General features: G+C 48.0%; 1 protein-coding gene across 1 annotated transcript in view; it reads right to left on the reverse strand.

Moving 5' to 3' along the window:
- The window catches only part of vwa5b2 (von Willebrand factor A domain containing 5B2), a gene marked incomplete at both ends in the record, with an annotated part of 100,688 nt that overhangs the window by 27,847 nt on the left and 60,895 nt on the right, over positions 1–11,946 (reverse strand). Inside the window, 1 exon segment of the mRNA XM_084313337.1 lies at positions 10,686–10,888. Within this exon segment, the coding sequence (XP_084169463.1) occupies positions 10,686–10,888 (203 nt within the window).

Below are 11,946 nucleotides of genomic sequence, written 5' to 3' on the forward strand. Positions count from 1 at the left end.
TACACTTAGTAGTTAGTAGCAGCAGACAGTTATTACAAGCGTCGATTAAGTTAGGTGACATTTAGGTGAAATACAATACGTTTGGAAATTAACTGTGCGTTATATTAAGCAAATTATGGACCGCTTTAGGTTTACGTTTGTTATCGGGGAAAAAAGCGAGGGAGAGCAGTGGATGATGATGGCTGGAGATCCACACATTCCTAATTCCAGTAATGGAAATGCTAACGTGGTGGGAGGACATTGTGATGCCAACCATGGAAGATAACGAGGACAAGGAGTACGATGAAGAGGAAGAGGAAGAACAACAAGGGGTTAGTGGCGAGGCCCGCGGAGGGTTCATCTTCGGCAGAAGACGCGGATAATGACAATGAGAGTGGAGTGGGGCGAGAAGAAGGGGCACCGTTGGCTACCAAATCTGCCGCATCATTGGTGGCAAAAGGCCTCTGGTGGTCCTGTGGATTTATGCCCTCGACGAGAAACGCAACGTTGAAACGTGGAACACAAATCTGGGAGTGTGCCAGTGACCAGTGCGCTTCGGTGGGCATTGAAATGCAGCGACCGCATGGGTGAAGAGAAAAGCACAGCCGCCTCGCCACCTGCAGGGGTTCGTGGTGAACAGCACACACACACTGGAATGTCGGGTCGCTGTGCCCAGTTTAATGTCGGGTTGCTGTGCCCAGTTTAATGTCGGGGTCGCTGTGCCCAGTTTAATGTCGGGTCGCTGTGCCCAGTTTAATGTCGGGTCGCTGTGCCCAGTTTAATGTCGGGTCGCTGTGCCCAGTTTAATGTCGGGTTGCCGTGCCCAGTTTAATGTCGGGTCGCTGTGCCCAGTTTAATGTCGGGTCGCTGTGCCCAGTTTAATGTCGGGTCGCTGTGCCCAGTTTAATGTCGGTCGCTGTGCCCAGTTTAATATGTCGGGTCGCTGTGCCCAGTTTAATGTCGGGTCGCTGTGCCCAGTTTAATGTCGGCTCGCTGTGCCCAGTTTAATGTCGGGTCGCTGTGCCCAGTTTAATGTCGGGTCGCTGTGCCCAGTTTAATGTCGGGTCGCTGTGCCCAGTTTAATGTCGGGCCGCTGTGCCCAGTTTAATGTCGGGCCGCTGTGCCCATTCGACTACTGCTCTCATGGCTGGTACCGTGAATGGTGCATGTCAGAAATGTAGTCATATTATTATAGGCTATGTTTTCGTTGTCCTTGTTTGTTGGACTTTGTCATTATCCGATATTATTTCGTTGCTATACCCTTTTGTAGAAACGAAATCTTAAATATGACTTATTTTATACTTTTCTTTCAAGCGTTGTTTTAAATTGTAATCTGAGCGACTTTTTTACGCACGAGCGTCAGATTACCACCACGGACTCCCGATATAATGTCAAGCTTTATTGGGTTGTTTGTGCTTGCATTGGTGTATAACGCTAAACATTTAGTAACGTGCATTTTCAATATAGCCTATATTAGCCCCGGAATGATTGAATGCCGTTATTTTGTTTGTTATTGTTTTGTTGCATTAAAATTCATTAGCACCTGCTATAAACAATCCAGCCCCCCCGTAGCACCCCCAAGGCCCGCTGTAGTGCTTCTCCCTTCAGCCCTTGATTGGAGGATCAAGAAAAGGGGCAGGGTTTGAGACAGGTCTATTAGGGGGAGCTGTCTCAAACCCTGCCCCTTTTCTTGATCCTCCAATCACAGCTGTCGCTTACCTCTGACTTTGTTTGTACGAGGAAGTCAGAGGTAAGCGACAGCTGTGATTGGAGGATCAAGAAAAGAGGGCAGGGTTTTGAGACAGGTCCATTGGACAATGCTGCAATAGCAGCTGGTAAAACGTTGCAGATTTATGGAATGACCGTTGTTATGTGTCCAAAACCCGAAATAAAAAAATAACTGAACTGAACTGAATATTCAGCTGGATTCATAAAGAAAATCATGAATTCTGATCCTGAAGTGGTCTCTCCTCCCTCCTCCTCTCCCCCAGCTCCGCGGCACTCCCCGCCTTCAAAGCTTCATGTTTTATTTTATTTTTTATTTTTATTTTATTATTTTATTATTTTATTATTTTATTATTTTATTTCGAATGTTTACAAATACAAATAAATAAACAAACTAAATTTTTTTCCCTAAGGCTGTCAATCGATTCAAACATTTAATCTGATTAATCGCATGATTGCCCATAGTTAACTCGCGATTAATCGCAAATTAATCGCATATTTTCTATCTGTTCTAAATCTACCTTAAACGGATATTTTTCAAGTTGTAATACTCCTATCAACATGGGAGTCAACAAATGCTTGCTTTATGTCAAAGTTTGGTTTTGGCCATAGGAGCAACATTTTTGTTGTGAAAGTTTGGGTTTTGTGGTGAAAGTTTGGTTTTGCAACGAGAATGCGAGTTTTTGTGGCGCTATGCTTGAGAAAAGTGTTTTGTGTTTAGAGTTTAGTGAAAACGGAGGGCAGTTTCCTGAAATGTGTTCTGACATTCGAGAAAAACTGTAAAGAAAATAATAATTTAAAACAATGAATAAAGTGTGCATGAAATAATAGGGGAAAGAAAACGTTAGGAACTTAGGAACTCACCCCCCCCCCTCTCTCTCACACACACACTCTCTCAGGTCTCTTTCTCTCTTGCCCCTTCCTCATCTCTCCCACCCCCCCCCCCCTCTCTCTCTCTCTCTCTCTCTCTCTCTCTCTCTCTCTCTCTCTCTCTCACACACACTTTGCGTCAGAAACAAACATAGTATCAATGAGAGTATCAATCTGTCGCCCCACTAAAAACGAAAAAGAAGAAAACCAGAGCCTCGCCCTGGTTGAACTATAATGCGGTCAACAAAGAAAAAAGGAAGTGTCGTGCAGCGGAGCGAAAATGGAGAAAAACAAAAACCACCATTATACTGTGATATATACAAAGATGCTTTAACTGCTTATAATAAAACCATCCGCTTAGCAAGGAAAGACTACTTCTCTAAAATCATTACAGAAAACGCTGGAAACTCCAGAATCCTTTTTTCCACTATTAATCTACTACTCAACACTGCCCCTACACCTCCTCAGTCATCAACGGTTAAGTGTGAAGAACTTGCACTATTCTTTAACAACAAAATAACCTTGATCAGGACCAGCATTACTCATGATGGAAATAAAGCTGACTGCAGCAAACCGCGCAATGTAACCATGAGAAGATTCACATGCATCACATTAGATGTACTCTGCAAAACTGTCTCAGAATGTAACTCCTCCACCTCAGACATTGACCCTATACCTACAGCTTTCTTCAAACGGGTATTTAATAGTGTTTCAAGCCCTGTGCTTAGATATCATAAACATTTCCCTTAGAACTGGTATTTTCCCAGATGCCTTTAAAACAGCAGTTGTAAAGCCATTACTAAATAAACCTAACTTGGATAGTAATGTAATGGCAAATTATCGTCCAATATTCAACCTACCATTTTGATTGATTGATTGAAAAGTTTATTAACAGATTGCAGAATGGGTACAGTACAGTACAGCTCAATACATACAATTGTTAAGGAGTGCAGACCAGAGAAAGACTTTCGTCTTGTTTACATCAGGGTCCCCCATTTTCAATTCATCATAACATATTATGACATACATGACATACAGATAGACAGTACTGCTACATCTATACATTTATGACATACCAGATTTGCAAATACAGTACTGTTTGTGATACAAAAAGTGTCCAGAAAAGGGAGTATATACATTTGACGTAAAAACTGTACATTGGCTCCCACTGCAGAGGGGGAGGAGCCAGGGTGAGACCAGAGGGGCGTGGCTCCCACTGCAGATGAGGAGGGGCCAGGGTGAGACCAGAGGGGGCGTGGCTCCCACTGCAGAGGAGGAGGGGCCAGGGTGAGACCAGAGGGGCGTGGCTCCCACTGCAGAGGAGGAGGAGCCAGGGTGACACCAGAGGGGGCGTGGCTCCCACTGCAGAGGAGGAGGGGCCAGGGTGAGACCAGAGGGGCGTGGCTCCCACTGCAGAGGAGGAGGAGCCAGGGTGACACCAGAGGGGGCGTGGCTCCCACTGCAGAGGAGGAGGGGCCAGGGTGAGACCAGAGGGGCGTGGCTCCCACTGCAGAGGAGGAGGAGCCAGGGTGACACCAGAGGGTGCGTGGCTACGACTGCAGAGGAGGAGGGGCCAGGGTGAGACCAGAGGGGTGTGGCTCAATGATACATTCTCTCTCTCTCTCATTCTCTCTTACTCTCTTGCTCTCTCTCTGACTCTCTTGCTCTCTCTCTCTCCCCCCCCCCTCTCTCTCTCTCTCTCTCTCTCTCTCTATCTCTCTCTCTCTCTCTCTCTCTCTCTCTCTCCTCTCTATCTCTCTCTGTTAGGCGACTATGGCGCAAGCGTGCAAGTGCGTCCAGAGGAAACCACTTAGTGGGATTACTGGGCGTGGCTCAATGATACATCTCTCTCTCTCTCTCTCTCTCTCTCTCTCTCTCTCTCTCTCTCTCTCTCTCTCTCTCTCTCTCTCTCTCTCTCGCTCTCTCTCTCTCTCTCTCTCTCTCGCTCTCTCTGACTGACTGCTCAGAATCAAGAATCAAGAGGTTTATCTGTCACATACATACCAGGCCATACAGTGAAATGCGTGTGGTCTTGCCCGCATTGATTGTGCAAAATACAATAATAAAATAGAATAAAATCAGCATCGAAAAAAATATATAGATAAAACACAATATATGCATGATAAAAAATAAAGACATGCTAGGTTCCTGAGAAACTGGTTATTATATATGTAACGGTTGTGACAACGTCACCTCAAACTTCGATGCCCCGAGTGGGAGTCGACCCCGGTCTCCCACGCCGCAGGCAACAACACAGACCGCTATACCAAGAGGTGAATCCACTACTTTGCAACATGTCTATCTGTCTTTGAGGATGTGAGATGTGATGTGTGTGTGTGTGTGTGTGTGTGTGTGTGTGTGTGTGTGTGTGTGTGTGTGTGTGTGTGTGTGTGTGTGTGTGTGTGTGTGTGTGTGTGTGCTCATGTGTACTTGAGTGTGGAGAGTTCAGTGTTCAGTGTTCTGATGGCCTGGGGGAAGAAGCTGAGCCGGAGTCTCTCTGTTCTCGTAGCGTGTGTACGTAGGCGCTTGCCTGACCGCAGCAGCTTGAACAGGCTGTTGTTGGGGTGGTGGGGGGTCTTTCATTATTCTGCAGGCTCTGGATTTGCACCTCTTGTTATATAAGACCTGCAGGGGTGGTAGTGCAATACCCGTGGTACGCTCAGCTGAGCACACCACTCTCTGGAGTGCCTTCCTGTCCTGTGCCGTGCTGTTTCCAAACCAGACAGTGATGTTTCCAGTCAGAATGCTCTCTACAGCTCCGGAGTAGAAGGAGTGGAGTATCTTCCCCGATACTCTGAACTTCCTTAGCTGTCTCAGGTGGTAGAGGCGCTGTTTCGCCTTTTTCACCACATAATCTATATGTGTTGTCCATGTCAGGTCCTCTGTGATGTGGACTCCCAGGTACTTGAAACTGCTCACCCTGTCCACGATAGCCCCGTTTATCCTCTGTACTACATTCTGTTGTGGAAGGACAGCTCATTCACTGAGAGACTTACACTGCATCAGGGTAAGACATTTTAAGTAATTTAGTAATATCTTTAAACTGAGACTTGATTGCTGACTTGACCAGCTGACTTGATTAAGGGGCGTGTTTAAAGCGGCCATTTTGTTTCCTTAAGTGACCCATTAAAAGCTGCTTCCTGCTTAAAGACAGCACTTGTGTACTGAGTGTGATCTCAGAGCCCTGTCACTGCTTAAAAGCAGAACCTCAGCCTCTCCTGGAATCACTCTGTACTACATTCTGTTGTGGAAGGACAGCTCATTCACTGAGAGACTTACACTGCATCAGGGTAAGACATTTTAAGTAATTTAGTAATATCTTTAAACTGAGACTTGATTGCTGACTTGACCAGCTGACTTGATTAAGGGGCGTGTTTAAAGCGGCCATTTTGTTTCCTTAAGTGACCCATTAAAAGCTGCTTCCTGCTTAAAGACAGCACTTGTGTACTGAGTGTGATCTCAGAGCCCTGTCACTGCTTAAAAACAGAACCTCAGCCTCTCCTGGAATCACTCTGTACTACATTCTGTTGTGGAAGGACAGCTCATTCACTGAGAGACTTACACTGCATCAGGGTAAGACATTTTAAGTAATTTAGTAATATCTTTAAACTGAGACTTGATTGCTGACTTGACCAGCTGACTTGATTAAGGGGCGTGTTTAAAGCGGCCATTTTGTTTCCTTAAGTGACCCATTAAAAGCTGCTTCCTGCTTAAAGACAGCACTTGTGTACTGAGTGTGATCTCAGAGCCCTGTCACTGCTTAAAAGCAGAACCTCAGCCTCTCCTGGAATCACTCTGTACTACATTCTGTTGTGGAAGGACAGCTCATTCACTGAGAGACTTACACTGCATCAGGGTAAGACATTTTAAGTAATTTAGTAATATCTTTAAACTGAGACTTGATTGCTGACTTGACCAGCTGACTTGATTAAGGGGCGTGTTTAAAGCGGCCATTTTGTTTCCTTAAGTGACCCATTAAGGGCCAGGTGTTAGAAAGCACTAATTAGTGATAGGGATTTAAAGGCCTGCTGGCTTAGCGTCAGCGAAGCGTCGAGAAACGAAGAGGGACAAAGAGGAGTTTTCCTGGAGTTCTCTGCAGAGGGATCCAGGGATCCACCCAGTGCTAAGTACATCATAATCCTATCTTACACTCCACTCTGAAAAATCTCCCTTTCCCTCCCACTCTGCTATTTCTCTACTTCCTCCCTGCCACTCTTGACACCACAATGTGTCTCATATCCACAATCTGCTCCCCCAGAACAGACTCAACCCACCCACGGCAGTTTGCTAGCAACCCGGCTAATCTATCCTACCCTCCTACAGCCACTAATACACCTGTCACAGTACAGGGAGGCCTATGGAATTGTCAATCAGCAGTCAAGAAAGCTGACTTCATTACTGCCTACGCCCATAGTCAAAATCTGCAGCTCCTGGCTCTAACTGAGACCTGGATAACCCCCAATAACTCATCAACACCTGCAGCATTATCTACAAACTATAACTTCACTCACACACCTCGACCTTCCAGGCGGGGTGGAGGCACTGGCCTCATGACATCTCCTTCATGGACTACAAACGTAACACCCCTCCCAGCACTGTCACTCTCCTCTTTTGAATATCATGCAGTATCTGTCTCTAATCCTTTCAATCTCACCATTGTTACACTCTACCGCCCTCCAGGTCCGCTCGATCACTTCACAGATGAGCTGGACATGCTTCTAAGCTCCTTACCGGAAGATGGTACCCCTCTCCTTCTATTGGGCGACTTCAACCTGCCTGACTCATCTCAGTCAGTCATAGTAGTCTCCCTCCTACAATCATTTGACCTGACTCCCACTGCCATGCCTCCCACCCACAAAGCAGGCAACTCCTTGGATCTCATATTTTCCCGTAACTCCAGCATCATTAACACCACGGTAACTCCCCTACATGTATCTGACCATTCCTTCATATCCTTCTCACTAACTCTCATGCTTAACCGAAAGGTCTTCACCCCAACTCAAACCGTCTCACTCAGACGCAACCTGCCCTCCCTATCCCCCTCCACCCTCTCCTCTGACATACTATCCACTCTACCTTTGAGTGACACCTTCTCTGCTCTCTCCACAGAGATGGCAACCTCCACCCTCCTCTCAGCCCTTGCAACCTCCTTCGACAAGCTCTGTCCCCTCGTTGAGAAACCTGCCCGCCGTTCCCCACCCAGTCCATGGCTGACAGATCCAGTGAGAGAACAAAGACAGGTCCTGAGAGCAGCTGAAAGGAAGTATAGAAAGTCACGCCTCACTGCTGACATCGACACATATCACAACCTCTTGTTAACATTCTCCAAAACCATTACTAATGCCAAAGCTTCTTTCTTTCACCATAGGATCGAGGCCTCTGCCAAGAATCTTCGCAAACTGCATGCTACCATGTCCTCCCTCCTCACTCCCCCCCCACCCCCCCCTCCCTCATCTTTCTCTGCCGAAGACTTTGCGATCTTCTTTGAGGAAAAAGTGGAGAACATCCGCAGCTCCTTCTCCCAACCCCCACCCATTCCAAATGCTGAATCGAGAACCTCATCCTTCACTCTGTCATCTTTCTCTCCCATTACAGAAGCCGAGACCCTGACACTGGTAACGTCGAACCGTCCGACTACATGCCAGCTGGACCGGCTACCTTCCCCACTCCTCCAGTCCATAGCACCAGACATCCTCCCATTCCTAACTGCAACCATCAACTCCTCACTCAACTCGGGGGTGGTCCCCACCTCCCTAAAACAAGCCAGAGTCACGCCCCTCATAAAAAAACCATCCCTGAACCCTACCGTCATAGGCAACTACCGTCCTGTCTCTCTTCTCTCCTTCCTTTCTAAAACACTTGAACGTGCTGTATCCAACCAACTTACTGCTTATCTCTTACAGAATGACCTCCTAGACCCTAATCAGTCAGGCTTCAGGACTGGTCACTCCACAGAGACAGCCCTCATTGCGGTCACAGAGGCACTTCACTTAGCAAAAGCGAAAGGCCTCTCCTCTGTCCTGATTCTCCTAGATCTATCTGCAGCCTTCGACACAGTCAACCACCAGATCCTCCTCGTGGCCCTCGCAGGAATGGGAGTGGCTGGCTCTGCGCTGACATGGTTGTCATCATACCTCAATGACCGCTCCTACCAAGTGTCATGGAGAGGGACCCTGTCGGCCACCCGCCCCCTGCGGACGGGTGTCCCCCAGGGCTCGGTTTTAGGACCCCTTCTCTTCTCCCTCTACACTAAATCACTGGGTAACATTATCACGTCTCATGGCTTCTCCTACCACTGTTATGCCGACGATACTCAACTCTTCCTCTCCTTCCCTCCCTCAGATATCCACGTCTCTGAGCGGATCTCGGCCTGTCTGTCCGACATCTCCGCCTGGATGACGACCAACCACCTCAAACTGAACCTAAGCAAAACAGAATTGCTCCACCTGCCGGCCAAATCCTCCCCCCTGACCGACCTTTCCATCACAGTCGAGAATGCAGCTGTGACCGCGTCCCCGACCGCCAAGAACCTTGGTGTTGTCCTCGACGACCAGTTGAACTTCTCTGCTCACATCGCAGCGACAACCAGAACCTGCCGATTCCTCCTGAGCAACGTCAGAAGGATACGCCCCTTCCTGACAAAAGAAGCCACCCAACTCCTCGTCCAATCAACAGTCATCTCCCGCCTCGACTACTGCAACGCACTGCTCGCTGGCCTCCCGGCCACTGCCACTAAGCCTCTTCAACTCATTCAGAACGCAGCGGCCCGCCTGATCTCAAACCTACCGAAGCCGGCCCATGTCACCCCACTTCTTAGGGACCTGCACTGGCTCCCCATTGCTGCACGAATCCGCTTCAAGGCCCTTGACCTAGCATACCGTGCGGCAAAGGGAACTGCTCCCGCCTACCTCCGGTCAATGGTCTCTAACTACACACCCTCAAGACCCCTACGCTCTGCATCTTCTGGCCGCCTCAGACCTACTCCTATCCAAGCTCCGGGAGGGTCATCAAAGAGAAGTCGCCTATTCTCAGTCCTTGCCCCACAATGGTGGAATGAACTACCCACCCCAGTTAGGACAGCCGAAACACGTCCAATCTTTCGCCGTCGACTAAAGACTCACTTCTTCAACCATTATCTGAATAAAAAAAAAAAAAAAAAAAAAAAAATCTAACCCTAACTAACCATACTGTCATGCACTTGTCCTAATAAACTAACCTACACTGTAGCACTCAACACTTTGATGAACATTGTTACTCAGCTGATAGAGTTGTGCTCTTCCTGATGGCTTGTCGTACAGAACTTGTAAGTCGCTTTGGATAAATGACTAAATGTAAATGTAAATGTGTGTCCTGCTGTGTTCTCCTAAAATCCACGATCAGTTCTTTGGTTTTACCAATGTTCAGGAGTAGGCTGTTAAGGTTTCTCTCCTCCACATTGCCTGTGGTGCATTTCCCCCTATTGCTAGGTTTTAGTGAGTTTTTCCGTACCTTTGCGTGGGGTACGTCTGGGAGTGTTCGCATTCATTTATTTAACATTTTTTGGACTTTATGGTGTTTTTGTTTTGTTCTTGATTTATTGTGATGTTTCTTCTTGACTTGTTTAAAGAAGACGTGTCCGGCCCCATGGGGGACATTAACGTGCGTTGTTGTCGGGCCTCACAAATACATTTGATTTGATTTGATGTATACAGTAGACCCTCATATGTGATCTATATGCAGCACCTTTAGGGTCCCTACTACTGTATATCTGTATGTCTTGTATGTCATAAATGTCTTGATGAATTGAAAATGGGGGACCCTGATGTAAACAAGACAAACGTCTGTCTCTGGTCTGCATCCCCTTAACAATTGTGTGTATTGAACTGTACTGTATTGTACCCATTCTACAATCTGTTCAATAAAGTTTTCAATCAATCAATCAATCTGTTACTATTTAGTGAGTTATGTATTTGCATAGGTAAATAAAACCCTTATTTTTTGCCTCTACACCACTGTGTCCTCCTCGTCTGGCTGCTTGGTACCTTACATGTGTATTGAGCCGTACTGTATTGTACCCATTCTGCAATCTGTTAATAAAGTTTTCAATCAATCAATCAATGGATCCCACCTACCTGGCAGCGCAGGTGTTCCTCCGCACCAGCTCCAGCACCTCGCCCACGTTGCTGACGCTCCCGTCCGTGATGATGAACACCTGGCGCGGGCAGGAGCGCTGCACAGGCTGCTGGTACACCCAGGACAGCGCCCCCAGCAGGTTGGTGCCCCGCATGTTGGCCCTCATCCTCTGGACGCACTCACACGCCTGCGCCATGGTGGCCTAACAGAGAGAGAGGGGGGGGGGGGGGGGAGAGGGGGGCAGAGGGGGGGGCAGAGAGAGGGGGGAGAGAGAGAGAGAGAGAAAGAGGGGGGGGGAGAGGGAGAGGGGGGAGACAGAGAGCGGGGGGGGGGGAGAGAGGGGGGGGGGAGAGGGGGGGAGACAGAGAGAGAGAGGGGGGGGGAGAGAGGGGGGAGACAGAGAGAGAGAGGGGGGAGATGGAGAGGGGGGAGACAGAGAGAGAGAGGGAGAGAGGGGGGGGACAGAGAGAGAGAGAGGGGGGGGGAGAGAGAGGGGGAGAGAGAGAGGGGGGCAGAGAGAGAGGGGGGAGAGAGGGAGAGACGAGAGAGAGAGGGAGAGAGAGGGGGGGGAGACAGAGAGAGAGAGAGGGGGGGAGAGAGGGAGAGAGGGAGGGGGGGGGAGGGGGGGGGGGGAGAGAGAGAGAGGGGGGGGAGGCAGAGAGAGAGGGGAGAAGAGAGAGAGAAGAGAGAGAGGGAATAGAGAGATTGAAAGAGAGATATAGAGGGAGATAGACAGAGAGAGAGGGATAGAGAGATTGAAAGAGAGATATAGAGGGAGATAGACAGAGAGAGAGGGAGATTGAGAGAGAGAGAGGGAGATTGAGAGAGAGAGAGAGAGAGAGAGAGAGAGAGAGAGAGAGAGAGAGAGAGAGAGAGCGAGAGGGATAGAGAGAGAGGGAGGGATAGAGAGATTGAAAGAGAGAGAGAGGGAGGGGAGGAGGGGGGAGGGAGGGAGGGAGGGGGAGAGAAACTGTGAACTGGCTGCACAATGGAAAAGAGATGATCCATATGGCAATAACCATAACCTAACAAGCACTGTCCAAATATGTCATTGCTTCTGCAAACATCTTCATCTATGTTTTTTTTTATAGATAAAATCAATACAGTTGATATCAGATGATGCTCTGATGACCCTGTGACGGAGATAAATTTTTATCATCCCGGGCTCTCTAAAGAGTAAAAGTCAACATAAATGGTTATTAGCACCTGCCTTACAGTTTCCTTAAATCACACCGTAGACAAACAGCTAAACAAGCGACT

Source organism: Notolepis coatsorum, assembly GCF_963971535.1.
Source record: "Notolepis coatsorum genome assembly, chromosome: 4".
NCBI classification, from domain to species: domain Eukaryota; kingdom Metazoa; phylum Chordata; class Actinopteri; order Aulopiformes; family Paralepididae; genus Notolepis; species Notolepis coatsorum.